Source organism: Hylaeus volcanicus, chromosome 4 (assembly GCF_026283585.1).
Source record: "Hylaeus volcanicus isolate JK05 chromosome 4, UHH_iyHylVolc1.0_haploid, whole genome shotgun sequence".
NCBI lineage: Eukaryota > Metazoa > Arthropoda > Insecta > Hymenoptera > Colletidae > Hylaeus > Hylaeus volcanicus.
The window spans coordinates 25,906,662-25,922,557 of NC_071979.1; the positions used below are offsets into that span (position 1 = coordinate 25,906,662).

At 38.8% G+C, this 15,896-nt stretch overlaps 2 protein-coding genes across 4 annotated transcripts; both read right to left on the minus strand.

The window, feature by feature from the left end:
- Window positions 1–302: 302 nt before the first annotated feature.
- On the minus strand, window positions 303–9,848 carry LOC128874650 (protein singles bar). Of its 2 annotated transcripts, XM_054119578.1 has the most exons (5): window positions 9,097–9,848; window positions 8,673–8,855; window positions 8,208–8,348; window positions 5,846–7,766; window positions 2,256–2,397 (listed from the first exon to the last, which is right to left on the minus strand). In XM_054119578.1, the coding sequence occupies exons 1-4, from the start codon at window positions 9,247–9,249 to the stop codon at window positions 7,689–7,691; spliced, it is 555 nt and encodes a 184-aa protein (XP_053975553.1). In that variant the 5' UTR covers window positions 9,250–9,848; the 3' UTR covers window positions 2,256–2,397; window positions 5,846–7,688. The 2 variants fall into 2 exon arrangements, with proteins under 2 accessions (XP_053975551.1, XP_053975553.1); XM_054119576.1 differs by lacking the exons at window positions 8,208–8,348; window positions 8,673–8,855; window positions 9,097–9,848 and adding an exon at window positions 303–1,793 and having other exon boundaries at window positions 5,846–7,615.
- Window positions 9,849–10,645: 797 nt separating this feature from the next.
- Window positions 10,646–14,873, minus strand: LOC128875680 (uncharacterized). Of its 2 annotated transcripts, none has more exons than XM_054121488.1 (5): window positions 14,818–14,873; window positions 12,192–12,328; window positions 11,583–11,762; window positions 11,405–11,518; window positions 10,646–11,332 (listed from the first exon to the last, which is right to left on the minus strand). In XM_054121488.1, the coding sequence occupies exons 2-5, from the start codon at window positions 12,309–12,311 to the stop codon at window positions 11,258–11,260; spliced, it is 489 nt and encodes a 162-aa protein (XP_053977463.1). In that variant the 5' UTR covers window positions 12,312–12,328; window positions 14,818–14,873; the 3' UTR covers window positions 10,646–11,257. The 2 variants fall into 2 exon arrangements, with proteins under 2 accessions (XP_053977463.1, XP_053977465.1); XM_054121490.1 differs by lacking the exon at window positions 14,818–14,873 and adding an exon at window positions 14,206–14,797.
- Between the last annotated feature and the right edge of the window lie 1,023 nt (window positions 14,874–15,896).

The window sequence follows — 15,896 nt, forward strand, 5'->3', positions numbered from 1 at the left end:
ACAAGGCCGAAGAGGAATGACTAGACATCGTAACCTCGGCACTGTCGCGATCGCCATCACGGCAAAACGCAAATTCCAGAGAATGAAAGAAAAAGTCGGTCTTGAGAGAAACAAGTCGGACAACTTTTTTGTGACGTTGGCTCTCTTCAGGTCAACGCGTATGCTACATCCGCCTCGCGTTACGAAAGCTTGATGACTTTCATAGATAACCCTTCGAGCTATGTGAATTGTCTTAAATATGATAAGACGAACGACTGTGATCTTCGAAGCAACTTTCGATGCCCTTCTAAAAATTAGAAGTGTTCTTTTTCTCTCTCAAAAAAAAAAAAAGAGAAATCAAACTCTTATCAGATTTGGAATTTCTCTAGACCAACGTTTCCTTTTATCTCGAAATGTACCAAGAGCAAACAAAAATTTGTATTCCCATAAACTTGTTGAGATTGTTCGGCATTCGTACTAGCAGAGTTGGAGAAACTTTTATTCGATCGTTGACCGTCGGTAAAGAAATTAATTCTGAAGGTGAGGCGTTGAAAAAATAATAAACCTGGTTAGGACTCGTAAAAATAACATGAAAAAGTACAGTTTCCAATCTTGTAGAAACAAAATTTTAGAAAATTTGTATTTGTTCACCGTGGCGTATTATTTCATTCTTTCAGTTTCTAGATTTAATTCAACGAATGATGGATAAATTATTCATTCTGTTCTCGTTACTCAAGATTCCTCTAGATAAGATTTGGATTAGTGTAGATAAGAATTTTGCCCAACTCTGTGTACAAGAATGGAACTTCTTCTCCCGGGCGCGACGAAACACACTCGTCTTCACACGCGTTTCCACACACGTATACACGCTCGCTCGTACGTGATTCGTAAATTCGTATCGTTTAATGATCTCGTGCGTACGATGCTCACTGATTTCAGCAAACATCGAGCAACGCGTGATCTCGAGCCGTCGAAACTCTCGAGAGTTCCCTGAATACGATCGATGCGATCGAGAGGTTCTAATAACCCATAGATAAATAACGATATATAAATCACAGTTACGGGGGATAATATTAACAAATAACGACCAACCAATTCAATTTTCATGGCAAACAACATACGTAACGCTTGGCCTTGTTGCATTGAGTCGTTATTCAAAACCTGTACAAGTGAATATAAACAAACTGATACATATTGTCGTGTATGAATGAAAGTTGAAACACACGATTCGACTTTATAGCTCTTCCGGTATAGCTCTTCTTCCTACATGCTTCGAGACTCCCTTAAATTTGTCACTTATTTGTTTATCTTTACTTTTGTAAATTTTGAAAGCGATCCCATAAAACAACTCTAAACGTTGGCAATTGCTCGCGACAAAACTGAATTGGATATCCATTTATATTTCCGACGAGCAGATCGTCCTTGTTGAGTAATATTAACGTCTGCTCGAAGAACTTCTTCGCGACAAATGGCGGCATGATTCGCGAGTATTTCATCGCGATATAACCCAAGCACGATTGTCCGCTCCTGAACCGAGACTATCGCCACCGATTATTCACTTATCGTTGGAATAAATAGCGTTTCGTGACGAAGAAGTTCGATGGAAACCACCAGCTACTTGGCTTTTGTTCTTGACAAAGTCGACGCGAGGATGTCAGACTATGGCACTCGTTCGATAACCAGAGTCACTGGCGCCAGTCGGACACATGCCAGCTGCTAAGGACTTCACGTCGTCCGTTTTGCTTCTCTTTATGCGAGAGATCGGCGGCATTCTCAGCTTGAGCTTCTTCTTCTTTATCAGGGCGTCCTTTTTTCTGAAACCAGACAAAAGTGATCGCTCCCACGCCCTGTCTTTCCAAAGATCCAATTACAGGCATCCGAAAATAGTACCCAGAACAGATTTTCTATCTCTCGAAATGAAAATGTATAGTATACCCAATTTTATTTCGTTTTATGTGTTAAGTTTCGAAAGAGTTTCATCGACATTCTAAATTTTCATAAAACTAAAAATAAAATGTATCTTCGAACGTAGTAATTGCAGCTCCGAAGATTACTGATATGCAAAATTAAAGACGTTTTAACGAATGCCATTTTCGTTCGAGACAGATAAACGTTATTCCCTGCTGTTTTGCAATAACAAATTCTTCTGTTGTTGTAGATAATATACATAGCCTAACAAGCATTGATTCTGACCATTTCACACTCATGTGTCTTTCCTTTGTTGAATACGATGTACAGTATTATACTTTTAGAGAAATATTCGTAATTTTACTTACTGGTGCTTGCAGTCGATGAATATGCCCATCGAAAATAATACGACTATAGCGACGATGATGCCGACCACGACCACCACAAGCGTCACTATAGCGTCCTCCTCTTCGAGCGTTAAAGGTTCCTCCGTTGTCGACCACGATACGTCTGAAACACGAATTATGTTTGTAGCAGAGATGAGTAACATCTCAACCATGAGTAACGTTACAACCTCGGAAAAAGGTAAAAGAATAAAATCAAACAAGAGCGATTTATTCGCGACGTCCATTCCATTGAATAGTTGCTCCGATAAAGCATGTCTTTACCTTGAGATAATTCCGAAATACGAACAGCGAAATATTTCATTTTGCAAATGAACCAGCGACGAATAAATCGTTGGTCGAGACTGTTGCCTAAATCCGAATTTCGCACGCTTCAGCTAAAAACATTTTCAACCATTTCGCAACCAGGAAATAAATACAGCAACAAAATAATCCGTCCAAGGAAGCGTGAAGCGTGCATTCTTCTTCGAAGACTGTAGAAATTCCATGTTTATTTCGTAACGATCGTTCGACTTATGTAAAGCCACGGTTAACGACCCAACGGTGTCATGGGGCTGAATTTCTGCATCGAAAAATCAACGCTGACGCGCGTCGATTGCGTACAATAGACGAGCATAGGAAACGGTGGCCGAAAAATTCGGTCGTTGGGGTTCGGTTGACGTCATCGTGCGGTTTCCGTTCTTCGCTAGAACTCGTGGATGACGTTCGGCAGGGCACGTACACCATCTTGGCGACGTTTCACGACCATTAGAAGCGGGGGAGTTGAAAGACCCGAAGGCATTTGCCAGGGTCCCAAACCCCTGGCGTGACAAACAAACGGGGACCTACAGTCGACTCGTGGTAACTCGAGTCTCGAAGGTAGAACTACGATTGAACTCCGTTTACCTGAACTCCATTCGTTGCAACGAAATTTTCACTCGTGTTTGATATAGCGAATTTCTGCTGGATTTCTATTACCTGAATTATTACGAGGCATCGTAATGTAAAATTAAAATCAAACAAATACATTCTTAATAAAAATGATATATAGCTCTGTAAAACCATTATAATAACGAATTTCAATTCGATACTTCTACGGCTATGTTCTTAAGGATCTACGGGGTTCATTTGTACAATAAAAACGTGATTCTTTTTCATTTTACTTGAGTTTCCCCTCTCAAGCACAAAAGGTATCGAAATTATTCAAATTCTTGCGTCGCAGAAAGTTGCCGCCCACGATAATAAAAAATCGATGGCTCTATATGAGAGGCGTGTTCGATACAGATATCGTTTCTAAAGATAAGCAGCAAGAATCGTATAACTAACGGAACATAATACAGTATATTTTTACGCAGTAAGGTCTCAAGTTACGCGGTGAATTACTTTCAGAACTTCGCGCGTAAGTAGAATCGCACAAACATGACGTGTCTTCGGTATGCGATCTCGATTTCGAAGCTTGCGTAGGTTACAGTTTTAATTAAAATTTGGTTGGACGAAAGTAATTCTATGTGATAAACAAGTGTCAAACGACATTAATTAAGAAGCAAGATAAAATAGATAATGTACGCGAGGAATAACAATCAAATTTTTAGAAGTGATTAATTGTTTATGATAAATTAGCAAGTTTGATACCCATCTATAATCTAGCGCGAGTTTAATTTGAAGTCGTGTACTTGCTCGTTATCGAAACTTTTAAAGTTCGATTTATTTCTATTATCGATGCGTAACTATCGTGATTTTGAGGCAATAGTATGGTCCAGGAATAATCAATTTACAATCAATATTTTACAAACTCTCGATGCTTAAATCTTGTTCAAGAAAGAAGATTTTCGCGTAAGTTTAAAAAATGAGTTCAAGATAGACGGGTTCATAGTGCAATTCTTTGCAAAAAAGACAAATTGAGAGAATGAAAATTCCATTCTATATGTAAATAGTCGCATACATATTTATGAGGACATGAATGGGGCTACTACTGTATTACTCATTTCTACGCGAAGGTAACTGTCACGTATTAGGTATTTTACCCCACATACTTTGAATAATTAGATCTCGGTGGAACGAGCGTTTTATCGAAGAACGAGCATTAAGTTCTTATCGGTCTCTCGCTATTTCTCTGAGAAACGCGTCTTTATTTGTGCGTAGGTTGTTAACATCGACTCGAGCCGTCAATGACCAGAACAATGCTTTTCATTTAAATGACAGAATCTCTCGAATGACTATCGCGTCGCATAATCGACGTACCTGTCGTTGTTCGCGGATGACGCGGTGGTAAATGCAAAGACTTATCGACACCTGTACGCACTGATTCGTGCGTCTCTTTTCACCCAGAACTAAACATACTTTAAACAAGGATAGCATTCCAATTTTTAGTTCAGACTCAAGAAATTTAACCTTCGGCTCGTGTAACTTTCAAGTCACGTGTTAATATATCTTAAAGGTTTCTGTATAAAATGAGTGATAGAAAATACCAAATGTGCTTTAAAACGTACATAAAATTTCGTCAAAGATAGAACAAAATTAAGTAAATTCTTCTGTGTAAATAAAAAATATCTAACGAGCAACGCTTAATAATTTGACTAACGCGGTGTAATGACACTCCTAATGTGATTTCTTCCCTTGGATACTTGTTACACGTTATGTGCACGTTATAGACTGTGCAGCGATGTAAACGTACGACAAAAGAAAGGGAACCGCGCTAGGCACCTGTTGAATCTGACGTAAGAACTTGAAGCAATACATCAGAAGATGAAGTTGCTCCGAGATACCTTTGAGGTGAAAACTGCATGTATGCGTACCTCGTTTATAAACTTTATTGCTATTAACTTCTTGCACTCCAGATGATATTTTATCATCGTTACTTAATTTAATCATTTCTATAAATTATGAAAATAATTTTAAATAGAAATAATTTTTATGAATCGTAGGTTCCAAATTGTTCGTCTGCGATACGTCCCTTCAGCGTACTCAGATAGTGAAGAGAATGAAGATAGTAGAAGGTTTAAAGATAACATTTTAAAGAAGTCACTTGTTTCCATCGAACCTAAGTTCCACTTAGAAATCAATTATAAACCGAAAACATAAATACGTTTCAAATTCGTATCACCCTAACTCTATAAAAATCATTCTTTCTTAATGTGAACATCATTCTCTAGTCACAATTGTACAAGAACTCCGAAACTTTTCTTGAAATTCGATTATACATCGAAAACAACAAGTCAAGTTTCAAGTTGGCATCAATCCACCACTGTAAACATTATTATCTTTATTACAAATATCATTCACTAATTCAGTTCTACAAGAACTCTCAAAGTTTCTCTTAAAACTCCATTAAACATCCAAAACATCGAGTTTCACGTTCCTACTACCGATCACCGTAAACATAAATTTCTTTCATCGCAAATATCATTCACTATTCACCATTTAAACAAAAATCGCGACTAGAAAGTGTCAACCGTAAGCAAGAGGGGTCGCGTTTACAACTCATCGTCCCCACGGAAAGCGAGTTCCTGTTTTTCAAATCCTCGCGCAAAATGATCGACGCCTCAAGATCTTTCTGTATTCTTAATCGAATTTACCTTTCGTCGTGGACGAGAGTGCGAGGCTAGCGTTGACGCTCCTGACGCGCATGTTCGTGATCGAGAGTCCTCGTGCGTTAGACCACCTCAGTCGCGTAGAGCCGTTCGATATCGTTCGCGATTCGACCGGTTCGAGATCCCGAAGTAAACTGTCGGGCCACATGCCTCGAGTCATGCGATATGCTGAGGCCTCTGCTAGAGCAACGGAAACCGAACGGCGGAGCGACAAGGTGGGAGGGTATTCAGGATCCTGAGTGGAAGCGAGAGGAAAGCCACGCTTCACGGATCGCTGGAAGAGGAAGGCGGGGCGGAGAGGAAAGAGAAACCTCACGGACTCCATCGAAGAGTCCGCGAGGACTGCGGAGTGAGGACCGACTGTGTAACTTCCATTCACTGTCCCGGGAACCGCGTATAACCTGGTACGCATTGAAACGACCTGCACGGTTTTTGTACACTCCTCGTCAAAATTACTCGAACCATCGTCACGGATCAACCAGTGATGGATCTAGACTTGTCGAGACTTGGAGGAAGACTTGCTCTGAATTGTGAAAATGGAGTATCGTGTAATGAAATAAAAGAGCACTGTTAAATCTTCATTTTTTCGTAAATCTGAACTTTTTTTAAGAAGAAAAGTTTTCTTAATTTTTGTTTAACTTTAAGAATGTTTTAAGTATGCTTGAAAGAACATTAGGTATTTTATTCAATTCATTTCACATAGATGTCTTTGAGATATCAGCTGTTCCTTGATCCCTATCGGTGGGAATTCCGGAAGTCGCAATTATTACCCGAAAGCAATGAAATTTGAATACACATTTATATTATAAATTCATATTATTCATGCTAAATTAGTAAAAGTATATCGATCATATTTCTTAATACTGAATAATTGTAATAGTACGAATTCCAGAATTTAAGTATAAATATTTTTCGAGTGACTCCGTCCCGATAACGTTCAGGATCTTTTAAAACAGTCATGAACAAACACCGGTCGAAAGAAAGAAAAAGATTTTTAAAATCGACGTCTGTTCTGCATTATGTTTGATCGAGGAAGATTATTCAATAACAGACAGTTTAAGCATATTTGACAAATTGCGATTTTACAATTGTACGCAATAAAATTTCATTCATTCTTTATTTGTTATTTGAAGATACCTCAATTATTCGTGTTTTCGTATGAGAAACTAAAGGTTTTATCGACTACTGTACCAATCGTTCCATTCCCTTTCGAATAGATCCTACGACACTGATTTATCTGTGTTTACATAATTAAGAGACGTGTATGTAAATCCGTACGACACTTCTTTCCGTAAACATTATTCCCCAAGGAATTTCGTAAACAGAAAATTGCGAAAGATTGCAGAAAATTTTCGAGAACATTGAAATTTGGTATCTGAAGCAGATAGGCTGCAAATGTTTGTAAATTTTACAGTGCATCGGTAGCATTATGGTTGGAAAAGATAACACGCCAAATATTTGCTTTTGTTTTATATTGTTTAAATAAGTACCATCGACGGTGACGTTTTCAACGTGATTTTCAAAACGCGCGTGCGTTACAAATATTCCAACGTGCAAAGGAAATAATGATCTTTGCAGCGCCTCGACCTTCGAATATGCAAAGCATTATTAACATAAGGGAATCGAAGATGTTATTGGTAATGAAGTAGAACACGTTGTTAGTCATTGTCAATTGTTCCATGAAGGCAAGCAAACAGGTACGGTAGACGACTACCTGTTGCAGAGTCTCTACCTTCGTATGACTTGCAATTTAAAGTGAATTACATTGCTCGCTTAATCTTCTTAAATAGAGACCAATTCTTATTGTTAATCTTGTATTTTATCCCATTTATCTTCCGGTTCTGTAATGTACGTAGGAGAAATACGCATCGGCACCATGCACTACTCCAACAAAGCCGCTCAACATCTGCAAAACACATGATACATTACGATAGAAAACTCAGCTTTGTTTTAAAAATTGATTAGTCGTCACCTGGATTTATGATGAAAGCATCGCGTCGGAAAATTGTTCACGTTTCAACATAATTAAAATAAATATAAGTAGACGTTACAAATACAATATTTAAAAATGAATACATAACGAACTTGATCGCAACCCGATTAAAAAAAGGGCATTTCAGTAAAATCGATAGGAAAGAAACCAGCTAATTCGCGTATGTGAACTTTGAATAATGTTCCGAAGAAGGCATTCGTCACAGGCTAAAATGTCGATCAATGAATCATCGTTTCTGTACGCGCTGATGACTATACGGAGTTTATTACTCTGCTTGCCAATGGACGAGTCTTTATATTATCGAAAAATACAGTTACCGTAATTTGATTTAACTTTACGATTAATTGTACATACATAAGCGGCCGTCATTGCAGGATACACGTCGAAGCCTGGTATTAGGTGATATTCCGGTAAAAGAAATACCTTTGTCGAGAATGCCAAATACGATGCCGAGCTCAAGTACAAGAACGAGGCTAAAGCGTTGAACATCATTTCCTGCAATTTTTACAAGGTGGAATTAAACAAAGGATCGCATGTCTGTCTGTTGCTTACGGTCAGGCATGAGCAAACATCTTAACTAGATAGAAATTTGTATAATTTGAATAAGAATTGGAACTTTAATTATATTACATCGAAGAAATAAAACTCATCCAAATAATTATTTAGTTTTGGTGACGACTTGCTTTACACACAAAAAGTTATTTGCATTTATTTGGACGTGAAGTCATTACAATTTAGACTGTAGTACATCTTGGTCCACTCTTCATACTTACGTGTCGGAACATAACATTTTACATTGATAAGCTATTATATACGTACAAAAAGGGACGATCTGATCAGTTTGTACGATTTTTCGGACACGATGTAGCAGGCAAGCAGTACCGCCGAGGTCAGGAAACAAGCCGAAGATGTGGTCAAAGACCCCTCGAAAGCCGAGCCGATCGTTGTGCTGTATCTCAAACCGTAGTTAATTAACAAGCTCTGTATCAGGCCACTGATTACCTGCAAACCGCACGCACACGTTCCATTATCGTTGCGCAGCGCCGCCTCGTGAAACAGTTAATGGATTACACCATGGCGAAGCATCAAAAATTATTTCAAACGTTTCGAATTGTCGCGCTTTCGACAGACAATGACAAACTATAGCCATTATTCCGATACTAGACTGGGAATATTTATTCGTTTATGACAAGTTTAAAAATACAAAAATATACGATGTTATAGTTTCAATAAAAATTCCTACCGCTTCGCAAAGCTTCAACATTCCCGGCATGGTCTTGAGGAATTCCACGTGTATGCACGTGCAACATCTGCAGAAGCAACACGCGACACCTCCAGATGCGTGGGTGCTGGCGGAGGACATCCTGATCATCGGACCCGCCCCGTTCCTGCCCATCACGGCCGCCGTCGCAAAGATCTATCTATCAGCCACTGAATAGCGCGATTTCGAGGCCTCGTTGCGCCCTGCGTCGGATCAACCTTCACTCGAGGACGTCCAAGGTTTCGCGAGAGTATCCGTTATCAAACCGTTGGGTCTCGGCAATTAACAAGTTCATTGAACCGTCTCGTAGCACGCCCGGATCCTTGATTCGGTCGCTCTAATTGGTTAAACGGCGATTCATTCGCATCGTTACAGAGCGTGAGCCAATGGATCGGACACGGGTGATCTTCGGCGAGGCTCCAGACACGGGCTGCAACTGTTCAGGGCTTTAGGGCAACGAAACGCAAACGAATAACCGTTAAATGTTGATAACTGAGCAAACCGAACGGGATATTTCAAGCGACGAGAAAAAGGAACCGTGGACGCGTTCGTGAACGCTTTCCAACAAACTGAGGGTGTTTCACCGGTTGATCCGGAACGTTTAAATGTCGTTGCACCCCCCGCGTAGCATGCAACGCAGAGGAATACAGACAGACGTCTATTTCTGGCACGTGCCACGCCAGAACGTATGTCTCGTTGGCTCCACAGCCGTCACACAGGAAATATTTAAAAAAAGAAACAGCCGAACGGGGATGTTCATTTCACAAAGAGAATTTCATAGGTGAAGGACTCTCGAAGGTTACTGAGTCGAGGTCCTAGGCTTCATATTATAAGAGATATTAAAGGATTATCTTTTTAGCACTTGAATAATTTAATATATTATTACTGTCTAGTGTTAAGTTTATGCTAGGATCATGTATTGGATAATGCTGAAACTGTCACCAGTCCTTTATCCCTTATCCCGATCGAATCACGATTAACTCGTCGCAGGTGACGATGTCGGATCGATTCTTGGTTTGTTGGTCGAACACGCGCCCGCCTATGCATAATGCGATTGCTTACGTTGTGCATCCCACCGCAGTATCCTGTTCCTTCTCTCTCTTTGAACAGCTTTATTGAAACTCATCTCGCATATGCCGCGCTACGTGCGGACCCGCGTCCTGTCGATGGCCGTGCGAAAGAAAGCCTCAATTTTCATCGACGTAACCCTCGAATTTGTTGACTCACAACTGCCAACTGCGTCAATCGTACGCTGCCGTGCATTAAAAAGAGACTACAAACTGGCTTTCCCCTGTAAACGAGCTATTATCGCGATTGTTGCGTCAGTGGTCGAGGTATAGTCCACGGTATGGTCCACTTGAAATTTTAAACTGTTATTTACACATACCTTGTAAAGTTATGTGAATTTTTTCGTGCGAAAGTGCGTAATAATTTCGAAGATGTAAGAAACTTAAATTAAGTTCTATTCTTGCACCAAGAATAATTATGATTATGGAAATAGATTTAGGCTCGATCTTTCGATGCAATGATCTGTCTTTATGAAACGCTTTATTTCGTCTTGTTTTTTTATATTATAAATATTACATATAATTACAATAAATATACGTGTACGCGTGTTTATATACTTTATATAAATATAGTTACAAAAAAAAAAAAAAAAACTTGTGCGAATGACGCATGTAGATCAGTATAAGGAGTACAAAATGCCCACGTAGTATATCAGTTAGTGTGTGGGGAGTGTCTGTATATCGCGTAAAAAAACCTATAATTTAATTTGTAATTCGTTCATCGCTCTGTGCGTCTGAGACGAGCTGATCGTCGACGTAACACGTTTAGAGAGTTAAATAGCGCGATGGCAGTACGTGTGTACGTATGAAATATAAATATATCGTTTGAATTACACTCAGGTATAAAAAGTCGTGACTTAGATAATACTTAAATCACGTTTGGTATCGAATCACCGTGATCCAAATCAGTCCAAAGTTTACAGAGTATACGAAACGAATTGGACGAGCAATTTAATCCTTTGCGGTTGAAATTTTCTCGTTTCATTACATCGAGGTAAACTCGACATACGGATCGCAAAAGGGTTACAGACGCGCAGATGTTTGAAGATTCTTGACAAAAAAACGCAACGGTCTCCTTAAAGTCCTCTGTGCGTGCGCACAGCTATGATGGTGCTCAGAAAATATAGCGCCGAGTTCACCAAACCACAGATCTAAAAAACGGTTCGGTTAGTAAATTTAAAATAGTTTGCTTTCGATACGTTACACAGATTTATTCGACTTACGGCACCAGTCATCAGCACTTCGTAGCCTCTTTGATTTCTGTTGGAAACGTTCACCAGAAACGTTAGCGACGCGGCTAGAATCAGTCCGAATGCTATCGCGTGGTACATGAGTTCCTATAAGAAAGATGAACTCGTTAGTATTTATGGTTGCCCGTTGGTAGAATTTTCTAATACTCACATAAATGGTTTTGACGATAATTGAAGAAGTTGAGAACGATGCTAAGCAGCTCACGATGATAATAAATGTACCAATCATAAATGTTGTCATTATTAGTAGGAAAAATAATTCAGCGGTGACGAAATACTGATTTGTGGTGAACTGATGACCGATTATTCCCACGCAAACGACTCCCAGCGTCTGAAACACACAAAAACGAAGAGACGTTCGGTTAGAATTAGTAACACAAAAATCAATGAAGCTAAACCAACCAAAGTCACATAGGCTCAAACCTTAGCGAACGTTGGCACACACGTTATGGTAGCATACGTACCTTTGATTGCCTTGGCTTTTTGGTAACAAAAGGATTGTGTGAAATGGTACACACTAACTCGAATTATTTATTGCATGAATTTGATCTTGTCTTATAAATCAAAGTTATTCCTCGATTATATTCGGTATCGCTTTCGAATCAATTGATGCTCAAGATAAAAAATGAGTTGTTGAATGCCGAAATTATATCTTTCCAAATTTTACCGATACTTTAGTGATGATTTAACAGGAATACAATAGAAAAATACATAAACACGAGGTTGCACCACTAGTTCAAGCAACGACCAATAAACTCACCAGCTGCAACAACTTGATGATGCCGCCCCACGTCTTCAAGTAGCCGCTGTTGATAATGACCGAAGTGGAGGTGCTAGTCATCGTTTGCGTTCTGACGGTTACCGAGTGAGACATTGTCATTTCCTTCGTTGCCGACACTGAAATTTAAAAGCATCGCGTCACCACAACGCACAATTTGTAGAAAGCAACTCCAGCGCGTTCGTTTGATATTCCCCTGATGAGCGGACAAATAGGGCCAAGGCCAAAATTTCGAGGCGTAAGCCACATTTCATGACGTGCCTCTTCCTTTCTCGATGCACAGAAATAGCATCGAGCCTCGGATTTAATTTTTTCATGTGACATGGAATATTCCCCCAATATTCTCGCTATGGGAAGTATCAAATGCTGTTCTCGCACCTGTGCCAGACAATCCAGCCGAACAAATTATATTTCTCGTAGAGAAAAGTCTTGCAAACAAATTTGCGAAATTGTCTCACGGTCGTTTAGAACCAATGAAATGATTGGAAATGCATTTGCATCGAAGAATAGTGGATCATCGATGAACATTCAACTAAAATTACTAAAGTAACTGGCCATTTATAAAATTGTGTTGAAATCAATATGGATCTTGTGGAATTCAGCTGTGTGGTTCAGGTAGTATTACAAAAATTGAAGTCCTGATAGGGTTCTACTTAAAGATACAAAGAGCCATTTATCATTACTAAAATTCCTTCGTTAGCAACGTCACAGACTATTGAAAAAAAGTGTTTTATAGTCGACTAGGACTAATGAATAACTTAGAAATGTATTTAAATAGATTATCTCCTTATCATTCATCATACATGATCTAAGAATGTTTACAGCGATGAAAAACGTTGCAATCGCGACAAACATTACCATACATTCATTACAATTATTCCTAATATTCAAATTGGGGTCAATTGTACACTTTTCCTTCGTATGAGTAAGACTTATCTTACAAAGGTCATTTGAAGGTCAACGTATCGTACGCAATTGGATTTCTTTTTTTTATAAGCCACAATGCTACACCAGTGAAAACATGTCATCCCATTAAGAAAAATATAGATAACCTTGATAGAAAGTAAGAGCACGTGAAGATATGCTAATGCGCAACCTTGTGGAGAATAGAAACGACGCCGACGATTTCGCTTTCGCCCTATTCTCTCCTTGCTCTTACAATTTCTCACTGATCGATAAAGCGGGCGTGACTATAGCATTCACTTTCTCCCTCTCTCAAGCTACGTAACAGCTGAAGCGACAATTCAATTGCAGAAAAATACTAGATCAATCACTTCGCGGAAAAAAACTCTTTAATTACATCATTCGTTCTCCGAACTAACTCTGATAAACCGGTCATAGATAAAGCATAGCGGTAGGGCCCGAGTTATGCGCTGCGACAACCTTCATGGAAAACTGATAACAAAAACATGGCAAAATGTTCGCGGAACTCGCTTTCAACAGCGAGGACTTCTGCCTAGAAATTTAACAATTATAAAGGAACATGGTCATGTCATTGGTAACTTGTTTTAAAAATTTAATGACATTAGTGCTAGGTACTGTGAGAGGGTTTCAGGATGGATACAGATTAACACCGACTGCTCGTTAACGGTTAAACAGAAGAGCGACGATGGTCGTGTGCCGCCAAATTACCGAATTCTTACAAAACAAAGTGGTCCACTGTCCACGGTGCGTCATTGCATAGACGCGTCAATAAAGCGTATTCGACGTGACGATACGTTCTCGATAATATTCTTTCCACGAAGCGTAAAAGAACAGATATCGTAACCGACATAGTGTAACGAAGATATACAGAAATCTCACCAAAAAATATTTGCAATCTATGTCGCGCGTTACAATACGACCATAGGTCGACAACGTCGTACGTTGGCCTTCGTGACGAAAACACGAGCGATGAAAACACGGCAGTGACGCTTCGTGGACAGATGTTCATTCTTTTACGTTTGTCGTGACAATGAAGTATATAAGCGTAAAATATCTAATACGTGGCCCTTGCCATATTAAAATTCATTGTTTTCTGATAAATCACTCCTAAGATCCAACTTGAATATATGCATATACACACTCAAACGTACGAAATTTTTTTTTTTTTTTTTTTTGTTTCATAACCATTCCTAAGGTATAAAAGAGACTAGAGACGAATTTTTGGACTCCTGGACCCAGGGTACTCCAAAACGTTGAGAAATAAAAATATTCGAGGTGAGCTAAATTTTAAATTAAAATTTGTATAACGATACTTCTTTAACTGCTACCAAGAAGGTAAGACACTCGAACCGGAAGCGAATCTTCCAACGTACAGTGAAAATATCTTTTTTCTTCAACTCGGATTACGGACATTGCCCGAATTAGCGTGGCTACGAATAAACACACAACTGCCGTCACCGGTTATTTTTAAATGCAACAACATCCACACCTACGCTTCGGAGTTATCCGCCAATGAAACCGATTAGAGAACCGGCGAATTGACGTTTGAGCATGGTAATGTTTTTATCTCGCGTGATATCCATCCTTTTACGTTTTTTATGGCAATGAAACGTAAAGTAACCGTAAAATATCTAACACCCGCCGATGAAGCGACGCCTCTGCGAACAGTAGGACTTAAACTGACCTTGCTAATTGTAAGATGGATGATCGCGCCGCAAGCGTCTGCGATTGACTGAATTGCACGGTTGTGTTTCCAACGCGCTACCATGAACGGCGTCACTGAGGGGCACGCCTGCGTAAACTGGAACAGGGAGCATCCACCATCTTTCGTCCGGGAAGCAAACCGGTTGGATAAAACGTGCATTGTTTGGTTGATTCATTAATTTTGCAGGAATTGGAAAATTACTCAACCGAATGAAAATTTATAAAGTAAAATTTCGCGTTACAATTCACGAAATATATTTTCACGAATAATTTGTAAGGTACAATTCGTTATTTGTAAAATGGAATCATCTGCATTTTGTAATAGGTGAAATATAACTTTAAAATGTACGATTTACTTTAATTTTACGAATCAATTTTAAAATATATGTATTTATTTTATGCAATGTAATTGAATTATTTCATAAATAACAAAATGAAATTATATTTCATTAAATTTAGTAAATTTATAGTGTAATACGTATGCTCCCAGATAATAGATGGACGTCTGACAAAAATTATAGATCAGTATTAAAAAAGAAATTCAAATACTATCATATATCCCAAATTCAATATTCATTTTTAAATATTACTTTTGATTTAAATAGCATTAAACATGATGTCGTATGCTTTTCTTTCTATAATGCAGCTTAGAGGTTCAATACTCATACGATTCAACGATAGTCTTGCACTAAAATTAACCTAATAATAAAATGAAACTTGGAAATAAAAATTATTCAAACGCACGTATATGTGTATATATTTTCGTACATGATTGTTAACGACACGTGACGAATATTGGTGTTCATTGACGAACAACAGTGTCGGAGAGAACAATTTCTTAAACAAATGCGTGATTCGATGTTGCTTGTAGCCATGCTTGGGAAAAGGAAGGACCGTTGTTCGGTCTTGTAACGAAAGTGAAAATTGTCACTCGTAAATTCATCTATTCTTATACTTTACTTAACACTTTATCTACCGGGAGCCCGTTTACAAGACTTTTTAATTTGAATCTATCACCCCGATTGTTTACTTGCAGTGCTTAATATTTAAAAATAAATG

Excerpts from the sequence above, each read along its gene's own strand:
- LOC128874650 (XM_054119576.1), bottom strand. The coding sequence starts at position 6,272 with ATGCGTACCAGGTTATACGCGGTTCCCGGGACAGTGAATGGAAGTTAC. Across the intron at positions 2,398-5,845 it reads ACTCTCGTCCACGACGAAAG|ACGTATCGTGGTCGACAACG; the intron begins GTAAATTCGATT and ends TTCGTGTTTCAG. Across the intron at positions 1,794-2,255 it reads TTCATCGACTGCAAGCACCA|AAAAAAGGACGCCCTGATAA; the intron begins GTAAGTAAAATT and ends GTCTGGTTTCAG.
- LOC128875680 (XM_054121488.1), bottom strand. The coding sequence starts at position 12,311 with ATGACAATGTCTCACTCGGTAACCGTCAGAACGCAAACGATGACTAGC. Across the intron at positions 11,763-12,191 it reads TCATCAAGTTGTTGCAGCTG|ACGCTGGGAGTCGTTTGCGT; the intron begins GTGAGTTTATTG and ends TGTGTGTTTCAG. Across the intron at positions 11,333-11,404 it reads AAGTGCTGATGACTGGTGCC|ATCTGTGGTTTGGTGAACTC; the intron begins GTAAGTCGAATA and ends ACCGTTTTTTAG.